This window comes from Neoarius graeffei, chromosome 17, assembly GCF_027579695.1.
Source record: "Neoarius graeffei isolate fNeoGra1 chromosome 17, fNeoGra1.pri, whole genome shotgun sequence".
NCBI classification, from domain to species: domain Eukaryota; kingdom Metazoa; phylum Chordata; class Actinopteri; order Siluriformes; family Ariidae; genus Neoarius; species Neoarius graeffei.
In genome coordinates this window covers 54,840,255-54,862,575 of record NC_083585.1, presented here as the reverse complement: position 1 = coordinate 54,862,575, position 22,321 = coordinate 54,840,255, and the positions used below count along the sequence as shown (strand labels likewise).

General features: G+C 41.1%; 1 protein-coding gene across 8 annotated transcripts in view; it reads right to left on the bottom strand.

Annotated features, from left to right (window-relative positions):
• The window catches only part of rap1gap2a (RAP1 GTPase activating protein 2a), a 299,474-nt gene that overhangs the window by 32,559 nt on the left and 244,594 nt on the right, over positions 1-22,321 (bottom strand). For all 8 annotated transcript variants that reach the window (XR_009650206.1, XR_009650205.1, XR_009650204.1 and 5 more), the window contains 6 exons: positions 13,618-13,696; positions 13,333-13,386; positions 7,845-7,928; positions 7,605-7,705; positions 2,160-2,289; positions 1,820-1,975 (listed from right to left, as the gene is read on the bottom strand). Coding sequence is in view for 2 of the 8 variants with exons in the window: in XM_060897746.1 (XP_060753729.1) it covers positions 1,820-1,975; positions 2,160-2,289; positions 7,605-7,705; positions 7,845-7,928; positions 13,333-13,386; positions 13,618-13,696 (604 nt within the window). In the remaining 6 variants the exon portion in view is untranslated. The remainder of the gene's footprint in view (positions 1-1,819; positions 1,976-2,159; positions 2,290-7,604; positions 7,706-7,844; positions 7,929-13,332; positions 13,387-13,617; positions 13,697-22,321) is intronic.

Genomic DNA, 22,321 nt, shown 5'->3' with positions numbered 1-22,321 from the left:
TCCTAAAAGTAGATAAAGAGAACCCAGTTAAACAAATGAGACAAAAATATTATACTTGGTCATTTATTTATTGAGGAAAATGATCCAATATTACATATCTGTGAGTGGCAAAAGTATGTGAACCCCTAGGATTAGCAGTTAATTTGAAGGTGAAATTAGAGTCAGGTGTTTTCAATCAATGGGATGATAATCAGGTGTGAGTGGGCACCCTGTTTTATTTAAAGAACAGGGATCTATCAAAGTCTGATCTTCACAACACATGTTTGTGGAAGTGTATCATGGCACGAACAAAGGAGATTTCTGAGGACCTCAGAAAAAGCATTGTTGATGCTCATCAGGCTGGATAAGGTTACAAAACCATCTCTAAAGAGTTTGGACTCCACCAATCCACAGTCAGACAGATTGTGTACAAATGGAGAAAATTCAAGACCATTGTTACCCTCCCCAGGAGTGGTCGACCAACAAAGATCACTCCAAGAGCAAGGCGTGTAATAATCAGCAAGATCACAAAGGACCCCAGGGTAACTTCTAAGTAACTGAAGACCTCTCTCACATTGGCTAATGTTAATGTTCATGAGTCCACCATCAGGAGAACACTGAACAACAATGGTGTGCATGGCAGGGTTGCAAGGAGAAAGCCACTGCTCTCCAAAAAGAACATTGCTGCTCATCTGCAGTTTGCTAAAGATCACGACAAGCCAGAAAGACTATTGGAAAAATGTTTTGTGGACGGATGAGACCAAAATAGAACTTTTTGGTTTAAATGAGAAGCGTTATGTTTGGAGAAAGGAAAACACTGCATTCCAGCATAAGAACCTTATCTCATCTGTGAAACATGGTGGTGGTAGTATCATGGTTTGGGCCTGTTTTGCTGCATCTGGGCCAGGACGGTTTGCCATCATTGATGGAACAATGAATTCTGAATTATACCAGCGAATTCTAAAGGAAAATGTCAGGATATCTGTCCATGAACTGAATTTCAAGAGAAGGTGGGTCATGCAGCAAGACAACGACCCTAACCACACAAGTCGTTCTACCAAAGAATGGTTAAAGAAGAATAAAGTTCATGTTTTGGAATGGCCAAGTCAAAGTTCTGACCTTAATCCAATCGAAATGTTGTGGAAGGACCTGAAGCGAGCAGTTCATGTGAGGAAACCCACCAACATCCCAGAGTTGAAGCTGTTCTGTACGGAGGAACGGGCTAAAATTCCTCCAAGCCGGTGTGCAGGACTGATCAACAGTTACCAGAAACGTTTAGTTGCAGTTATTGCTGCACAAGGGGGTCACACCAGATACTGAAAGCAAAGGTTCACATACTTTTGCCACTCACAGATATGTAATATTGGATCATTTTCCTGGATAAATAAATGACCATGTATAATATTTTTGTCTCATTTGTTTAACTGGGTTCTCTTTATCTACTTTTAGGACTTGTGTGAAAACCTGATGATGTTTTAGGTCATATTTATGCAGAAATATAGAAAATTCTAAAGGGTTCACAAACTTTCAAGCACCACTGTATGCTGCACTGTACACATCAACCTTTCTGCTTTCTGGTCTTCAGTAGGAACTGTTTTTACTTTTTCATACTCAAATAACTAGTGCAGGAAACAGACATATATAAATCAGGAACACACAGCGATGTGGAAGTCACAAGCAAAATACAGAAAACGGGGAACCAGAATTTTGAGCATTTACTGATTTTCATTCAACATTTAATGAGATAGCTAGCTCATCACAATTTGGGATTGAATTACCTCTTTTTTACCCTTTTATCAGTTTCCTGAATGGTTCAAGGGACATTCTGGGCATTCAGTACCTTATAGGTGGTGTGATCAGTGCAGGGGTTTTCAGCCTGCACTAACACATAGGCATGGAGGAAGTTCGACGCAATCATGTCAGGTACGAACGGAGTGGGTTCTTCCTGGAAAACTGCAGCCACGATGTCGTTCCCGATGTGCCTTTTCCTCTGCAGCTGCAACACACAGTGTTAGATTCAGCACTGAAGCTCTAATGGTGTTACACCAACTCTAATGTCTAAAGCAAGACATTACACCAACATCTCTTACACCATCGTGTTTCTTAGAAGATAACGCTTTCTCAAGCAACTCCTGGAAAACAAACAAACAGAGCTCTCTGATTGGTGATTGGATGTCTACCTGCTGTACGTCTCCCTCCGTGAAGGGAAGTTTCGTCGATACGTGGAACATGATTTCTCGATTTCGGAAAACAGTGTACACTGACTGAGTTCCTGTTTGTCCATGAGACACGTCCAGACCTCCACGGAACCTGAAGGCCAAAGCACAGTACAGGAGATTATACGAGATATTACACATTTACACTGCCAGTCAAAAGTTTTGAAACACCAGGAGTGCATTATGTTTTATTCCAGTTTATATCACAGCGCTGTTTAATTCTCAATTCTGATTGGTCAGAAGGTATTGAACCTTTTTCTTCTTCTTCTTCTTTTGGCTATTCCAGATGATGTCCCTCCATCTCCTCCTGTCCTCTGTATATTTTTATGTCACACTAACCATCCTCATGTCGTCCTTCACCACATCCATAAATCTCATCTTTGCTCTTCTTCTTTTCCTTCTACCTGGTAACACCATCTCCATTCTTTTCCATTCTCCATTCATTCCATTCTTTTCCCAATATACTCTGGATCTCTCCTCTCTGGTACATGTCCAAACCATCTCAATCTCGCCTCTCTTACTTTGTCTCCAAGCCGTCCTACATGTCCAGACCCACTAATATACAGTGATTTCTAATCCTGTCCAACTTTGTCACTGCCAATGAAACTCTCAACATCTTCAGCTCTGCTACCTCCAGTTCAGCCTCCTTCAGAAGTTGTTGAGTAATTGACTATAACAGCAGCACTGACAGTCATGCAACAACAAATCACAGGGTTAAAATATAAAAGCACTCATTTCTAAAGTAACAATCTATACAGAGACTTGTATGATGGACCATCTGTCCATGAAAACTAAGAATGAATGAATGAATAGAGTGTTATTTTTTAACAAAGAACAATGTATCATTTTGGATATGGTAAAATGTTTATAAAATAAAGAAGGAGTCTCCACTGTCAGCACTTTGTAACATCAGTAGGTTTTCCACCACATGAAAGTCTTCAGGATGGAGGAGTTTCCATTTTCAGGTTTCTCGACAGCATGCCAAGATGCATTTTGTTTGGTTTTGTCTGTGCCTTATTAACAGTGCCGAACAGTTACTATTAGAGCTGGGACTTGAGCTCAGCCAAAACTTAACCAGACACCAAAAAAGCAACAGGGCAAAGGATTTTGTAAGGGATTAGCGGGAGACTGCCAGGTCATTCCATTGTGTGTAGCTGTCGATGTTGAGTTTAAAAGTAACTCAGTAAATTACAGAGGGAAATGAATACTTAAGTCTGAGTGAAAAATACTGTAGCGAGCATGCAGTGTGGAAGAAGAGTCTGGAGACAGGAATCTGAGTTTCTCGGTCGTTAGCCTGTGCTACTTGCTCTCGATAGATAGCACTGGCTTGATCGCTTTATTAGCATTCGCTAACACTACTGATGAACGCTACACCGGCTGGAAGGTGACTTCACTGCTGCGCTGATGGCGCCAAGTCACGGTTAAGCTCACATTGGGGTTCGAGAAGGCCGAGTGCGATAAATTTTTGGTCCCTTCCACTGTAAATCAAAATCTGATTGGTTAATTCATCTGTCACTTCCTACATAAACATACACTGCCATGGCCTTCTGTCCTGTCAATGAAGTCCTAACCAATGAGCGAGCAGCTCTAAACTCTTCTCAGCCTAGAGACAACAAACAAAAATACAGTGCCTTGAAAAAGTATTCATACCCCTTGAACTTTTTCACATTTTTTTCACCTTACAACCACGAACTTAAAAGTTTTTATTGAGATTTTATGTGATAGACCAACACAGAGTAGCACATAATTGTGAAATGAAACAAAAATGATAAATGGTCTTCAAAATTTTCAACAAATAAAAATCTGAAAAATGTGATGTGCATTAGTATTCAGCCCCCCTGCGTCAATACTTTGTAGAGCCACCTTTTGCTGCAATTACAGCTGCAAGTCTTTTGTGGTATGTCTCTACCAGCTTTGCACATCTAGACACTGAAATTTTTGCCCATTCTTCTTTGCAAAATAGCTCAAGCTCAGCCAGATTGGATGGAGAGCGTCTGTGAACAGCAATTTTCAAGTCTTGCCACAGATGCTCAATGGGATTTAGGTCTGGACTTTGACTGGGCCATTCTAACACATGAATATTCTTTGATCTAAACCATTCCATTGTAGCTCTGGCTGTATGTTTAGGGTCATTGTCTTGCTGGAAGGTGAATCTCCTTCCCAATCTCAAGCCTTTTGCAGCCTCCAACAGGTTTTCGTCCAGGATTGCCCTGTACTTAGCTCCATCCATCCTCCCATCAACTCTGACCAGCTTCCCTGTCCCTGCTGAAGAAAAGCATCCCCATAGCATGATGCTGCCACCACCATGTTTCACAGTGGGGATGGTGTGTGCAGGGTGATGAGCAGTGTTAGTTTTCTGCCACACATAGCACTTTGCATTTAGGCCAAAAAGTTCAACTTTGGTCTCATCTGACCAAAGCACCTTCTTCCACATGTTTGCTGTGTCCCCTACATGGCTTCTTATGCCTGTCTTTCAACAATGGCTTTCTTCTTGCCACTTTTCCAAAAATACCAGATTTGTGGAGTGTACGACTTATAGTTGTCCTGTGCACAGATTCTCCCACCTGAGCTGTGGATTTCTGCAGCTCCTCCAGAGTGATCATGGGCCTCTTGGCTGCTTCTCTGACCAGTGCTCTCCTTGCTCGCTCTGTCAGTTTAGGTGGACGGCCATGTCTTGGTAGGTTTGCAGTTGTGCCACACTTTTTCCATTTTTGAATGATGGATTGAACAGTGCTTCTTGAGATGTTCAGAGCTTGGGATATTTTTTTTATAACCTAACCCTGCTTTAAACTTCTCCAGAAATTTATTCCTGACCTGTCTGGTGAGTTCTTTGGTCTTCATGATGCTGTTTGTTCTTCAGTGTTCTCTAACAAACCACTGAGGCCTTCACAGAACAAGTGTATTTATGCTGAGAGTAAATTACACACAGTAGGACTCTATTAACTAATTAGATGACTTCTGAAGGCAATTGATTGCACTGGATTGTATTTAGAGGTATCAGAGTACAGGGGGCTGAATACTAATGCACACCACATTTTTCAGATTTTTATTTGTTTAAAATTTTGAAGGCCATTGATCATTTTCGTTTCACTTCACATTATGTGCTACTCTGTGTTGGTCTATCACATAAAATCTCAATAAAAAAAGTTCGTGGTTGTAAGGTGGAAAAATGTGAAAAAGTTCAAGGTGTATGAATACTTTTTCAAGGCACTGTATCTCATTGATTTTAATGTTTTCGGGAAAGGAACCCTTTCATTTCTGAAGCAAATTTGATGGAAAATGAGACCGAATTAGAATTAGAAGACAATAATGATCATCAAATTATGAAATTATGAAAGAAATTAAATATAATATTTGAAATGCTGGCATGCTTGCTGATAGAAGGTCCTGACGGTTCCCCTCTGCTTATTACTAACAAAATGAGAAAAGAGAGGCTAGTGAAGGAACAACTGTTTATAATCTAAGTGAGAATAGAAATTAACTTGTTTCAAGAATGATTTGCATTATTAAATGTTGGAATAGTTAGATTTAGTGTTGTGGAATGTCTGAGAGACAAGTCTCTCTCTCTCTCTCTCTCTCTCAAAATGCAGTCTGACATTTTAGCAAGAAACCAGAAAGCATAAAATTCCCAACCCTGTCTCAAAGACTTTATTGAGCTGGGAAACTTTGATCAACTTTGCAGTGATAGAAGTGCTATAAAACACTTTGGCCTTCACAATTAATCAACTTTGGGGAAAATAATCAACTTTGGCACGATAACAATAACTTCTCTTGCCCTCAAGCTGCATCATACCACTCTTTTGTTGGTTATTTTTTCTCGAAATGACTATCCCTTAGTGAATCACTGTTATTCTCATACAGCAAACAAACCGATACGGAATAGCAATTAAAATCAAGAAACCGAAATCTTTGTAGAGCTTATTAAATGCTGGCTCTCGGATTCAACTTTATTGAAACCACTTATTATAATAGACCCTGTCACAAAGCAGCTTTACTGGAAGTGTATTAGCTTTACCAAAGATAATACACTAATAATAATCACGAGACCATCAATGATGGTGTAGCTCATTCCAGCCCCGTCTAGTCCAGAAGGAAAGATCTAAAGTGGGCCACCTTGCGCAATAAATGTTGCAAGCTATATACACTATATACAAGCTATATATAGAAGTGATGTCCACCCTAGGAATACCAACCTATTTACCAGAAAGAATCCAAAATGGCAAGGAACTGACTGAGAAGAAGTGATTTTTGTTGAATTGCTGTTGAATTAAAGCTTAATTAGTCCATAACTTCATTAATAATTGTAATGAAGCAAATCTGTGTAGAAGTTCTATGCACCCTAGGTACCCCTACCTTCATGCCAGAAAGAATCAAAATCGGTGAAGAATTGAGGGAGAAGAAGCGATTTGTGTGGAAACTGCTCGTTCGGGATTGATTAATTACTCCATATCTTCATTATTAATTGCAATTATGCAAATTTGGGTGGAAGCTATCTATAAGCACCTCAGGCAGACCGACCTTCCTGCCAAAAAGAATAAAAATCGGTGAAGAATTGAGAGAGAAGAAGCGATTTTCGTGAAATGTGGACGACGCTGGATGCACGACAGACAACACATGATGACATAAACTCATCACCTGTCAGCTGGATGAGCTGATAATAATAATAATAATAATAATCTCATCTCATCATCTCTAGCTGCTTTATCCTGTTCTACAGGGTCGCATAATAATAATAATAATAATAATAATAATAAATAGGGATGAGGAGAATAATAAAGTGTTAAATGCATCACAGTTTATTCTTGAAAGATTATATGTTGATGCACAGAATATTATAATGACTTTTCAACAGTTATATGCATGCTTATATGGGGGCAGCCATGGCCTGAAGGTTAGAGAAGCAGTCTTGGGCCCAAAGGGTCGCTGGTTTGATTCCTGGGACCAGCAGGAATAATGTGAGGGGAGTTGAGTGAATGAACAGTACTTTCCCCTCCCTCTGTATCATGGCTGAAGTGCCCTTGAGCAAGGCACCTAACCCCCAACACTCCCCGTGTGTGTTCACTGCTTCAGATGGGTTAAATGCAGAGAAGGAATTTCATGGTGCTTGAGTGTACATGTGACAAAAATAAAGGCTTCTTCTTCTTCTTCTTCTTCTGTTCTTTTGATTGAATTAAACTGGATGAGTCAAGATAAATGATGTGGGTGGGAAATGTAACCTAAATACATCATAATATTTTTAAATACATATATTTTTTTCCAATAACGTGCTGACAAGTAGATATTTACAGAGGATTTTCAGCGAGACAGATGTCCGTTTGCCTCAAGAAGCCAATATTGTGTGATTTTCCATTTAAATCTTTATTTAATTTGGTGTGTGTGTTTGTGCGTTGAACTGCGATGTTGAGTTACCCTTTAAAATCCTGCAGCTCTATGTTGTCTCCCAGCACACTGAGAAATTCGGAAAATGCCGACGTCTCTTCATTATTCCCAAATAACTCTTCTTCAGAAGTCTGAGATAGAATGAGGAGGGAAAAAAAGTGAGAACGTATTTCTGTGGAAAAAGTGTAAAAACTCTCGAGTAGTGTTCTTGCATATTTTACTATCATTAATCTGAATACATTTGAATAACATTCAGGCTCACTCACTCACCTGCCCAAACTTCTGATATATAACCCCGAACTTGAAGGTGTTATTGACTTCGTGCTCATCGAAGCCGACGATCAGCTGAGAGGCCTGAGGGATGAGAAAAAAATCAGACAGCGAGTGAGAGACAGAGCCAGCAGGAAGAGCATATGTGTGTGTCAGGACTCTTTATAATTCAAGAAGGGCTTCGTGTTGCTATGACTGAGAGACCAAATGGGGTCCAGAGATGATCCAGGCAATGCTGAAACACTTACTCATGCACACACACACACACACACACACACACACAGACTGAGCCTGTGGGCATTAGTGAAGCAGATGGACTTTATAGCACCTCGGGGTACACACACATTATCCCAGATGTCCTGCATAGTGCAGTGTAGTGAGCACTGTAAATAGAGCAGAACCCCGTCCCTATTAGCCTCATGACAAAAAAGTCAGCAGGTAGAACTTGAGAAAGTTCTCGACTACAATTAACACCTGCAAATTTACTATTATCTACATAACTAGCTAGCCGATGTGATGGAAATGATGACAGATTTAAGGGGAGGTTTTTTGTTTGGTTGGTTTTTTACTCACCAGAGTAGATTTTATACCCGTGTACACTGTGGCGATAATAGCGTTTTAATTATAAGTTATAAAGCTAGGTCTCTTCATGTGTTTATGTTTTGATGGTTGCTTTACATGATAATATTTCACCTTTTCTTTTTATGTAACACGTTAGCAAATCAGCCAAAAGTTTATCTCATCTCATTATCTCTAGCCGCTTTATCCTGTTCTACAGGGTCGCAGGCAAGCTGGAGCCTATCCCAGCTGACTACGGGCGAAAGGCGGGGTACACCCTGGACAAGTCGCCAGGTCATCACAGGGCTGACATATAGACACAGACAACCATTCACACTCACATTCACACCTACGGTCAATTTAGAGTCACCAGTTAACCTAACCTGCATGTCTTTGGTCTGTGGGGGAAACCGGAGCACCCGGAGGAAACCCACGCGGGCACGGGGAGAACATGCAAACTCTGCACAGAAAGGCCCTTGCCGGCCACGGGGCTCGAACCCGGACCTTCTTGCTGTGAGGCGACAGTGCTAACCATTATACCACCGTGCCGCCCCCAAAAGGTTATATAAATAAAAATTTATGATGAAACAAGTGACAAAAAAAAACATCTAGATAGAGACTGTGACTAAAGTCAGAGTAATTATCACTAGCTGTTACAAACCGGGACGTCTGGTCACCGTACCCTATAGATCCGGAATGGTAAGAGATAGAGAATGACGCTTAGTGAGGAAAAGTTGCGCCCTGCCATCCGGAACAAAAAAAAAAACTGATTGAAAAAATCATGAAAATTGACAGAGTTGTAAGTGTAAGTGATTGAAAAAAATATCGTTTTTCATCGATCATTCTGGATCAGCGATCCAGATCAGCACCAAAAGTCATAGCAATGTAATTCAGCCCAGAGGTATTCTTCATGTGAAATTTGGTGATGATTGGTTGAAAACTAAGGGAGAAATAGCATCCTAATAAACGTGAGGAGAATAATAATAAGAAGAAGAGGAGGAAGCAGAAAGTAGAAAGATCCTGAGTGAAAGTAACAATCTGTGCCAGTGCTGCTAGCACAAATTATGTATAAGTACATGACCGCGAGCTGGCCTAGTGGTTAGTGTGTCTGCCTCTCGACCAGGAGGTCATGAGTTCTACTCGCGGTCGGGTCATACCAAAGACCATTATAAAAATGGTACCTTCTACCATCTGGCAAGGCACGCTGTAATACAGATACAAGTAGGGAAGTCATACTCTGGCGGTTACTAGAGGACTAGCCCCCCACTGTAACCCTAGCTGTATAGGCGAGAGGCCCATGGCTACAGAAATGGAGATCGTTGCCGGGACAGGAAACTGCCTGGGAAGACCAGATCCTGGCATGGAAGGGACTTTGACTTGACTTTGATATAAGTACATACTTTCATCCTTATTCAAAGATATACAGTATATGTATTTACGAAATGACTAAAACACGTAGTAATTTCTGGTTTAAACTAAGAACCCTTCCCTTTATAACTTGCATTACCCTCTGCCAATCCTGTGTCAGGGTTCGTATATAGAGTCCTGACTCAGCAGCATATCTTGAAAACTTGAGCTGATGAACAATTTTAAGCTTCATTTTCATTCTCAGCGACCCAGAATTAGTAAAGTTTGAGTATATTTGAGTGTTTCTGTGAATACTGAGAAATGTGTGTCCCAGAGCCATCTCTCGGCCTGTGTAATGTAGAGAGATCTAAAACCTGTACATACAGCAAGAACTCCCTGTGAAAAAATTCAGCAGATCTCTCTGACATTTCTTCGTTGTTGGAAAAAAATCGAAATAAGTGTGAAAATGGCCAACTTGGCTCATCCCACCCGCAACCTTGGTTTGAACAGTGTTAGTTCTCTACTGAAAGCCAGCAGACGAGATTACACTCTGCATATCATGGATGCGAGTGTGTTTAAAGAAACTACAACTAAACTTGGAAATGATTAAAGCTTTTAATAATTTCCACTGCAGCTCAGCCAAACTCGGTGTCCCATGAACTTGCGGTCAACTCTGTGACGGTGCTGAGTTGAGCCCCAGCGTTGCAACGGTTACTCAGATACAAAATATGCTTGCCTCGTGTTATCTGGTAGGGCAAGAGAACAACATCACATACACACGATCATGTGTACTGCTTTTGGTATGTTTTTTTGCGTCGAGTTGAGTGTGTAAAAATTGAAGCGTAACTTTTTTACATGTCAACTCTGTGATGGTGATTAAATCTGTGTGATTAACTGTGGTCAGTGTCAGTATGATGAAACAAAGTGGCAGCCCAGTCCCTTCATGCACATGACCCTGGGCGATACTAGCTTGATACCAATGGACATGGTAAGGCAAAAAGCCCAAAATTTGTCAACTATGTGATGTCAACTACGTGATGTCTAATTGAAGGTAGATTTAGCATTGCCAATGCTGATGGATACTGCAGTGCAGGCTACAATTTCACCAACACTGTCTATTGATGAAGCCAAATTCTAGACAACAAGCCATTTGATTTTGACTTTAAAGGAGGGGATGCACAAAAAGGAACAGGCCTAGCTTAGTCCAACTCTATGTCTAGCCTCTAAGAGACCAAGGTATCATTAGCGTTGGTGTCTTTTCTTTGTAGTCTTCAATTTCATCTCATCTCATCATCTCTAGCCGCTTTATCCTGTTCTACAGGGTCGCAGGCAAGCTGGAGCCTATCCCAGCTGACTACGGGCGAAAGGTGGGGTACACCCTGGACAAGTCGCCAGGTCATCACAGGGCTGACACATAGACACAGACAACCATTCACACTCACATTCACACCTACGGTCAATTTAGAGTCACCAGTTAACCTAACCTGCATGTCTTTGGACTGTGGGGGAAACCGGAGCACCCGGAGGAAACCCACGCGGACACGGGGAGAACATGCAAACTCCACACAGAAAGGCCCTCGCTGGCCACAGGGCTCGAACCCGGACCTTCTTGCTGTGAGGCGACAGCGCTAACCACTACACCACCGTGCCACCCTAGTCTTCAATTTGTAATATTAAATTGGAAATTCCTGTCAATAAATAAATGTTTGGATCTGCCTATCAGAAGAAGAACAACAACAATAACTTTATTCATCACACGCTTGTGAAATTCCTCTCTGCATTTAACCCCTCTGAAGCAGTGAACACACACATGCACACAAACACATGAGCAATGAGCACACACATACTGTACACCCAGAGCAGTGGGCAGCCATGCTAACAGCGCCCGGGGAGCAGTTGGGAGTTAGGTGCCTCGCTCAAGGGCACCTCAGCCCAAGGCCGTCCCATATTAACCCAACTGCATGTCTTTGGGCTGTGGGGGAAACCGGAGCACCCGGAGGAAACCCATGCGGACACGGGGAGAACATGCAAACTCCACACAGAAAGGCCCTCGCCGGCCACTGGGCTCGAACCCGGACCTTCTTGCTGTGAGGTGACAGTGCTAACCACTACACCACCGTGCCGCCATATTAGAATCAGGCTTTCGTCTAAACGGGGGAACAGGGGCGCTGCGCCCTCTTACTCTGAGCGTGCGCCCCCTTACCGACTCCGTGAAAACATCCCAGCAACACTACGTGACAATGTGTCTGATCATCAAATACGTTATAATTGCTCCAAAAATATTCCAATCATAGTAGATACACCGCCAGACGGTGCAAAAACAATCCGAATTGGCGTTTTCCAGACTGAGGCGCCATGTTGTTTAGTTGTTTACTTGTCGCGGCTGCTCTCGCGAGATTTGACATGGGTTACATACAAGGCCAGCTGACTTGTAGAGCGAGATTTCTCGAGACTGAATGACCTTTCACCCACCGGCACGGGAGTTTTTGACAGAAGTAGCTCGCGAGTTGTTTTTGTTGACACTTGGGCATTTAAAGATGGCATCCCGCGGCACGAAGCGGAAGAAAGCCAAAGACTGTCCGGGGCAGAAGAAGATTACTTCTTTCTTTTTCAATGTTGACAGACAATTTGTTACAATTTCCCTCTCAGATAGCCTCAGAATGTCCCATTGGAGCATTTTTCAAAGGCTTTGCATGGCGGGGGGGACAACCGGCACCATCCCCCCCCCCCCCCCCCCCCCCCCGCTTCACTCCCTCGCCATGGTGAGCACCCTCATACTAAATTTTTCTAGAAAAAACCCTGAGAATAATCAACATGTTTAAAATGTATTCATTTAGTCATTAAGAAATGAATACATTTATTCATAGGAATAAATGTATATGTATATGCATCTTATACTTGAGAAGCCATGGTCTAATGGGTAGAGAAGCAGCTTTGGGACCAAAAGGTTGCTGGTTTGATTCCCTGAATGAGTAGGAATGGCTGAAGTGCCCTTGTGCAAGGCAAATAACCTCCAGACTGCTCTTGGTATGTTGTACATCGCTCTGGATAAGAGTGTCTGCTAAATGCCATTTATATAATTTATTAATTTAATTCCTTCATCTTCAGTAAGAAGTTTATCCTGGTCAGTGTTACAATGAATCTGGAGTTTATCCTGTGAACACTGAGCACGAGTGAATGGAAGACCAGTCTATCACATCACCATGAACACACACATACTCATTCACACTTATCAACCTCCTGGCGTGTTTTTGGGAGGTGGAAGGAAACTGACACGGACTTGAAGAGAACTTCAGGAAACTCCACACGGACAGTAACCTGAGCTCAGGATCGAACTGACAGCCCTGGAGCTCTAAGGTGGCAATGCTACCCACTACACCACCATGCCATGTGTGTTTTGGTTTTTTTTGTTTTTTTTAAATCAAAATATGTTCATACTGTATGTTTGAGTTCCAAATATCAGTTGAATCTGTTGATTTATTTTCTACATTCAGTTCTTTCTGTTTTTATGAAGGGTGCCAACAGTTACGGAATTAACAGAAACTAAACTAAAGTAGAATTTCAAATCTGAAAACACACTCACCCTCGGGTAAAGGACAGGGTTAAACTTCAGACCTGTGACATCATCACAAAGCAGCTGAAACACATCACGGGCAATTAGGCGCACACACATATATAGGAGTTGTGTGCAAAAGTTTTGGTACCCTATTCCCAAATCTTGAATACAACCTCAAGAGAAAACTTTTTTTTCAACATGAATGCATGCTTATTTTATATTTGAACTTAAAAATAGAAAAAAAAAACAGTAATTTTTTTCATACATATTGTATATACTTCACACAAAATAAAGTTGACACACGATACACACCTTGGCTATCTGAGGAACGCTGGGCAGCTGGTGCAGTCCCTCCAGTGGAATCCTGTCATGAAGTGTCTTTATCTTTGACCTGAATAAAGACAAGTTTTTCTAATTAACCTTCCAATTCAGATTAATTTTACTCAGAGGCGGACAGTAACGAAGTACATTTACTTGAGTACTGTACTTAAGTACACTTTTTGAGTATCTGTACTTTACTTGAGTATCATTTTTTGGCAACTTAAGACTTTAACTTCACTCCATTTGAAAGACAAATATTGTACTTTTCACTCCACTACATTTCTATCAAGGTCCTCGTTACTTGTTACTATGAAGCAGCTTTGAAAGTGGATGTTTTTTTCTTTTCTTTTCTAAAATGTGATTGGTTTTTTCGCAGGTGACACTGAGACAGCCAGCCGATCAGTAATCACTAGGGTCACGTCACGTCCATAGACTGTATAAAATCAAGTTCAGTGATTTCTCTGCAGCGTTATTTAACACGATCAGCTGATGGCAGAATGGAAGGAGGCAGTTCTTCTGGGGAACGCATGCACTCATGGCCCATGAACCCATGTTTCAGTTTTCTGAAAGGAACAAAGATTCATCTCATCTCATCTCATTATCTCTAGCCACTTTATCCTGTTCTACAGGGTCGCAGGCAAGCTGGAGCCTATCCCAGCTGACTACGGGCGAAAGGCGGGGTACACCCTGGACAAGTCGCCAGGTCATCACAAGGCTGTCACATAGACACAGACAACCATTCACACTCACACCTACGGTCAATTTAGAGTCACCAGTTAACCTAACCTGCATGTCTTTGGTCTGTGGGGGAAACCGGAGCACCCGGAGGAAACCCACGCGGACACGGGGAGAATATGCAAACTCCGCACAGAAAGGCCCTCGCCGGCCACGGGGCTCGAACCTGGACCTTTACGCTGTGAGGCGACAGCGCTAACCACTACACCACTGTGTCACCCAGAACAAAGATTCATTACATTTTAAATGTTTGTTTTGTTTACCTAAAATGAACCACATCACAGCTTAGAAAAAAGCACCGTCCGACCTGTGGAAGCATATTGAGGTATATAAACATTTTATTCCAAGAGAAAGCTTGCAATGAAGCTGTCTGTCCTCTTAGAGCTAGCGATAACGTTGCAATAGCTATGCAGTCTGGTTAGTCAAATGACTTTCTATGGATTTGTCCACCAAGTTGCCGTCGCCTTTTTCATGGCTAATGTTTACACATAGCTACTTAACTTGGACACTGTTAGTTAGCATGTAAAAATGGAGTTACGCTAACATGAATAACGTTAACTTATCTGAAGTGCTTTCAGAAATGTTTCAGCATAATCTTGCCAAATAAACAAAATGTAGAAATCTTTCTTTTGTAGTAACGTTAGCTACCCAATATGATTTTGAGTTTGAAAAGATTTTGCGAGCGTCAGGTGGAGCGTCACTGACGAGCTAGCTTAATGTTAAACCACCATGATGGCACAGGCAGATTCATATGTGCATCAATACATACACTTATGCACACACACACACACACACACACACACACACACACACACACACACACACACACACGAGACCTGTGAGATGGACAGTATTGTACTAGTCAGTCACAACAAATTGTTGGACTTCTTTGTTTTGATGTCAGATGACGGTCTTTTGTCTTGCTTAAAGCAGTGTTTCTGTTGGGCAGTTATTAAGCTCGAGGTGTGGACCTGGGTTTTAAAGCAGGTTGGGAAAAAATTGAAACTGAAAATAACAATTGCTCTTTTTCAGTTCAGTTGTGTTTCATTTTGTCACATTCTACCAGGTGTTTATTCGACAGGTTCTACAAGTTAGTCAGTAAATCCAGTTGGTTGCTTCAGAGGCATTAGGTTTTGTAAGCGCTGTGTCAATAATATAATGATGCGTTGACAGAAAATGTACTTTTAATACTTAAGTACTGTATTTTTAAAAGCAAGTACTTCAGTACTTTAACTTAAGTAAAAATTTGACTGGACAACTTTCACTTGTATCGGAGTAACATTTGACCAGCGGGATCTGTACTTTGACTTAAAGTGCATATCACAGGTAAATTCAGGAGCAAGGTCAATGTAATTCTCCTATTTTATATGAAACTTTGGTCAAATATCTGTAACATTCTGCATTCTCTGCAATTTTTTTACCTTGCGCAATACCAGAAAAATTCAGTTGAAATCAAGCCGTTTGAGGCGAACTGGTCCGCCTCTGAAAAAACTTGGCATTTGGATTTCCCGGCAAACACTGATTTTTGTGATGTCACGTATGTGCGGGACGCCTCCTTCTGAATCCTACGTCAGTGCTGGTTTGTTTATGAGAAAACGACCTGGTGGTTTTCTACAAATTTCTTCAACGTTATCAGGTAATTATTAAAATGGTTAACAGATGTATCGTAGGAGGGTGTAGCAACACCAATCTTGATGGGATTAGTACTCATCGTTTTCCAAAAGACCGGACAATGAGAGAGAAACAGGAGCGCTTGGTCTACACAGGCTGTGCACTGAAACTGTGCAAAGCTCTCTCAGCCTGCTAGCGCTTCCGCAGGTGACGTCACGAATCTGGCTCCAGACTCCCTTGGGATTTTTCCAGACGCGTTTTGTTATTTTATTTTTTTCTGCTGTAGACAGATGGCTTTGTGCAAAATTACCCTTCTGGATGAGTGTGTAAAGGGACATACTTTCCTATAAAAAAAAAAAAAAAAACGAAATTGGTCCAGAATATGCACTTTAAGACCCACTTTACACGGGGACGGTCTGAAACAAAAACGCAAAAGTCTGTTTTCGTTCTCACTTTTTTCCGTGTCTACACGACCGTTTTCAAGGAGGAAATCTGCGTCTATACGGTGACGCATAAATGTGTGGAATTCAATTGGATGTGCATGCCAGGCAGCTAGGTGGTGCTGTGAAATACCTCCGCTATGTCTGTATGCATGCGCAACGTCTTCCGTCTTGTCTGATCTGCACATCTGCGCTGCGAAAACTTTGACTACTCTGGCTATGGTAAGTAAGAAAGTAAGTAAAAAAGTAAGAGCATACTATACCCGCCTCTGTTCATTAACGGTATATGTGCAGATTCGGTATAGATGTTCGAAGGACTCCTGGACGTTTATTAAAGCTGCCAGAGCAGCTTGAAGGTCCGTTGGATCGATGTAATCAGACATGCTCTTACTTTTTTACTTACTTTCTTACTTCCCGGGCTGGCATGTACAGTATATGACACATGTATGACGTAAACGCGTACCCGACGTGAGCAGATCCGAGCAGAGTTTCGCGTATTGGGTAGTTTAGACGGATATGCAACGGGGGCTGTTTTTAACTTATCCACTCTGGAAGGCGTTTTCAATTTTTTCCGTTTTTCAGCCTCGGAAACGCCGTCTCCGTGTAGACGAAAGGCACTTCCGATAAAATATTTAGTCATTTTTACCCAACATCATCCTCATGTAAACGGGCCCTAAGTCATGAAATTGGGTACTTTGTCCACCTCTGATTTTACTTGTATAGTGGATAATAGATTTAGATCCCTCATGAATGAGCCGGAGGTCATAGTGGAGAGGAAGTCCTGGGATGAGCACAGGACAGTCTTTATGATTACAGCAGGAGTTCTTATGTACAGATCTACAGGATCCAGAGGAGGTTTTTCACTGAAGTAAGTAACGGTGAGACACGGGGAACTGTTTTTGGGAAAGTGGGACCATTTATAGCAGCAGACGGAGAGCATCAGAATAAAGCCAAAGTTAATTGCTGTGACGGGCAAACATACGTTCGAACAAAATATGACATCAAAATTGTAATCTGAATATGACAGTTGATAACTATTTGTGTAACCTTATGAACACTGCCCTAAAAGCCAGTAATTATGGCTTTGTACAGTTACAGACAGACTATAATTACAGAACCAACCAGTCAATATTTTCCCCTACTGTAGCTCATAAAAAAAAAAACACCCACAGTTTTCACGTTTCTAAAGAGAACCCAGTGATTAGCTATTAAGCAACCTGCCAGAACCAAAAGAATCATAAACCATCATTCTTTACATCAGGAAGATGTCCGAAACAGAAGTACAGCTAATGAGGCAGGACATCCAAGGAATATATTCTTTTATATTATATGGACATGAGTGTTTTACTGGGAAATATTTTTCATACGAGCTCCATCTGGGACATGGAGAACCAAAACCGTGACATAAATCTCTATCTGTCACTCGTGAGGAAATCAGTTAATTGTTTTGATAAATTTGGGGACTTTTTGTTTGTGAATGTGTCGATATAATAAAAAGAAACTCACACATTCACTTGAAGATATGAAGTTTATCTTCTTGTGTTGAATAACTCGCATTTTTCATACAAAATACATCGTGGATCTGAGTGGCATATTTAAATAATATTGGCTGGCGTTGAGTGGTATATCATATATATTCCATTCAGCTAGCATGATATTGAATGAGTCGAAGATGCGTAGCGGAATGGAATATATCTGATATACCACGAAAAAATGCAAGCCAATATTATTATTATTATTATTATTATTATTATTATTATTATATACACACTCCTTTTGGGTGTTCAACGTGTCTTTCTCTTTCAAAATTCTCTCAGAATCTTCCATATTTATTAAAGCAAACCTGGCGGCCATGTTTGTTTACAAATTGTCCCAGTCGCTCGCTAGCATGGAAGTTTTACTTCTCCAACGTGTGATGTCATGTTGTCTTGACAACCATGCAATATCGTAAACCATATTCAACGCTCATTCTCCATTGGGTAGAGTGACGTAATACACGTAGGATAAGCGATATGCTAACAATATTGCATGCTTTCAAACCAAATCAATGAAACCCGCTAGAAAGGAATACGTAGAACACGTTTTTATTCCATCTTGTATGTATAATAATCACTGATATTTCACTCCGATGACATCACTCCCAGTGTTTTCCCGCTGACTAGATGCGCGCTGTCAAAATGGTGAACCAGTTCAGAATTAAAATTCTCATCTCATCTCATTATCTCTAGCCGCTTTATCCTGTTCTACAGGGTCACAGGCAAGCTGGAGCCTATCCCAGCTGACTACGGGCGAAAGGTGGGGTACAAGTCGCCAGGTCATCACAGGGCTGACACATAGACACAGACAACCATTCACACTCACACCTACGGTCAATTTAGAGTCACCAGTTAACCTAACCTGCATGTCTTTGGACTGTGGGGGAAACCGGAGCACCCGGAGGAAACCCACGCGGACACGGGGAGAACATGCAAACTCCGCACAGAAAGGCCCTCGCCGGCCACGGGGCTCGAACCCAGACCTTCTTGCTGTGAGGCGACAGCGCTAACCACTACACCACCGTGCCGCCCAGAATTAAAATTATTTTGATTAACTTGCGTTTTTGTTTTTGTGGATGTGTCCATATAATATAATGAACATTACACAGTGGTGCAAATATATGAAGTTTATTTTCTTGTGTTGAAAATATTTTCACTCGTTCATCTCACTCATTTGTGATATATACACTCACCACTTGAAGATAAACTTCACCACCATGTAATATCCATACAATAGTATCATGCTTGTATATATATTTTTAACTAACATTTTCAATTCCTCTCAAAACCACTTAAACCCAGATTTCTCATTACTGATTTCTTAATAACCAACAATAATTATTTACCCACATTTGTAAAGATTGGAGTAAAATACAACACCCTTATAACTAAAATATTCCTTTTATTAAAATTGAAAAAATTAATAAGAAATACACCTTTTCTTAATAATCTTTTATGAACATTTGCACTTCCTTCATTTGTATCTCTTTTCTTTATCTTTCAGAAGTCTGTAAAAAGAGAGCTCTGATTTCTTTTTAAAACTATTTGTACACTCAATCACACATCAGCTGTTTATCATTTTCGATCTTTTCATGTGTTCCTGCGGCATTAGAGCTGTGTTACTTCCGCCTACGGTGAAGTCACGCATATTCCCATTATTGTATGTTCTTATGCCCTCTTCTGTCTGAACAATTACAGCTAAAAAAAACCCAAAGAGATTATGCAATCTGATAATAATCATGATTCATTTTTTATTTAATCGGTTTGAATAATCATAAATTTGTATTGCAATTTATCATCACATATCATTACATGCCTTGAATATGACACCTAACAAAACAATGGCATTTATTTTCTCGATGGCATCCTTGGAGTCTTCTGCTGATTGAGCAAGAAATGGGTCCATCCCATAAATGTACTGTGCCATTTATGAAACTAAATTTCCTCGTTTCGCTTCTCTAACTCTAACTCAATTTCCAGACATTTCTCAAATTCTTCTTTTTTGTCAACTTTTAGTTTTTTTTTTTTTTCTTGTTGCCAGTTCACTGTCCCTGCAAATGGGAGAGTTGAGGCAGGAAGAGCATGCAGTGTAAAACCATGCTCTAATGCATATGACATGTGGATCAATTGATCCACATGGCCGTGACCCTACCCCCCCCCCCCCCACACACACACACACACACACATACAGTGCTCAGCGTAAATGAGTACACCCCCTTTGAAAAGTAACATTTTAAACAATATCTCAATGAACACAATTTCCAAAATGTTGAAAAGACAAAGTTTAATATAACATCTGTTTAACTTATAACATGAAAGTAAGCTTAATAATATAAACTTAGATTACACATTTTTCAGTTTTACTTAAATTAGGGTGGTGCAAAAATGAGTACACCCCACATCAAAAACTACTACATCTAGTACTTTGTATGGCCTCCATGATTTTTAATGACAGCACCAAGTCTTCTAGGCATGGAATGAACAAGTTGGCGACATTTTGGAACATCAATCTTTTTCCATTCTTCAACAATGACCTCTTTTAGTGACTGGATGCTGGATGGAGAGTGATGCTCAACTTGTCTCTTCAGAATTCCCCATAGGTGTTCAATTGAGTTCAGATCAGGAGACATACTTGGCCACTGAATCACTTTCACCCTGTTCTTCTTCAGAAATCCAACAGTGGCCTTAGATGTGTGTTTAGGATCATTGTCATGTTGGAAAAGTGCATGATGACCAAGGGCACGGAGTGATGGTAGCATCTTCTCTTTCAGTATAGAGCAATACATCTGTGAATTCATGATGCCATCAATGAAATGCAGCTCCCCGACACCAGCAGCACTCATGCAGCCCCACATAAGGACACTGCCACCACCATGTTTCACTGTAGGCACCAGGCATTTTTCTTTGTATCCCTCACCTTTGCGACGCCATACAGTTTTGAAGCCATCAGTTCCAAAAACATTTATCTTGGTCTCATCACTCCAGAGTATAGAGTCCCAGTAGTCTTCATCTTTGTCAGCATGGGCCCTGGCAAACTCTAGGTGGGCTTTTTTGTGCCTGGGCTTTAGGAGAGGCTTCTTTCGTGGACAGCATCCATGCATGCCATTCCTCTGCAGTGTACGCCGTATTGTGTCACGGGAAATAGTCACCCCAGTTTGGCTTTCTACTGCTTTAGATAACTGCAGTGAACTTGCATGCCGATTTTCTTCAACCCTTCTCATCAGAAGACACTCCTGTCAAGGTGTTAACTTCCGTGGACGACCTGGACATCTCTGTGAGATGGTTGCAGTTCCATCTTTCTTAAATTTTTGTACCACTTTTGCTACAGTTTTCTGACTGATAAGTAAAGCTTTGCTGATCTTCTTGTAGCCTTCACCTTTGTGGTGGAAAGATATTATTTTCTTTGGTGAATTCTGAAGAGACAAGTTGAGCATCACTCTCCATCCAGCATCCAGTCACTAAAAGAAGTTATTGTTGAAGAATGGAAAAAGATTGATGCTGCAAAATGTTGCCAACTTGTTCATTCCATGCCTAGAAGACTTGGTGCTGTCAGTAAAAATCATGGAGGCCATACAAAGTACTAGATGTAGTAGTTTTTGTTGTGGGGTGTACTCATTTTTGCACCACCCAAATTTGAGTAAAACTGAAAAATGTGTAATCTAAGTTATATTATTAACCTTACTTTCACATTATAAGTTAAACAGATGTTATATTAAACTTTGTCTTTTCAACATTTTGGAAATTGTTTGTGTTTATTGAGATATTGTTTAAAATGTTATTTTTCAAAGGGGGTGTACTTATTTACGCTGAGCACTGTATACAAGTGGGACAAGTTGGAGTGAGTGAGTGAGCTGCCAGCTCATTGTCCTAATGTTTGACTTCAAATATGTCTTTTCCAGCAATATATCTTTCAACTTTTGTTCAGGCATGTTCATGAGCTGTCCTGGAAATGATACTACATCTTGTCCTGGTAGATTGATATGCCATCATTCCTGGCTTGTGTTCATCCCTAACACCGTCCTGAATAATTCTGCTCAATATTTGTACAAGTAAATTCAAATATACAGTGCCAGCGTTCTAACTAGACCAAAATATCAGAGTCATGGCACCAGTCATAACGATCAGGGGATCGGGGCTTCCTTAGGTGCCCGAAAGCTCACGGGTTCTACATGCTTAGCTTGGAGATGCATTCTAGTGCATTTCTTGGCACTTGCAGTCCTCCCTGAAAGCCACTCTTTTTTGGTAATCTCATCTCATCTCATTATCTCTAGCCGCTTTATCCTTCTACAGGGTCGCAGGCAAGCTGGAGCCTATCCCAGCTGACTACGGGCGAAAGGCGGGGTACACCCTGGACAAGTCGCCAGGTCATCACAG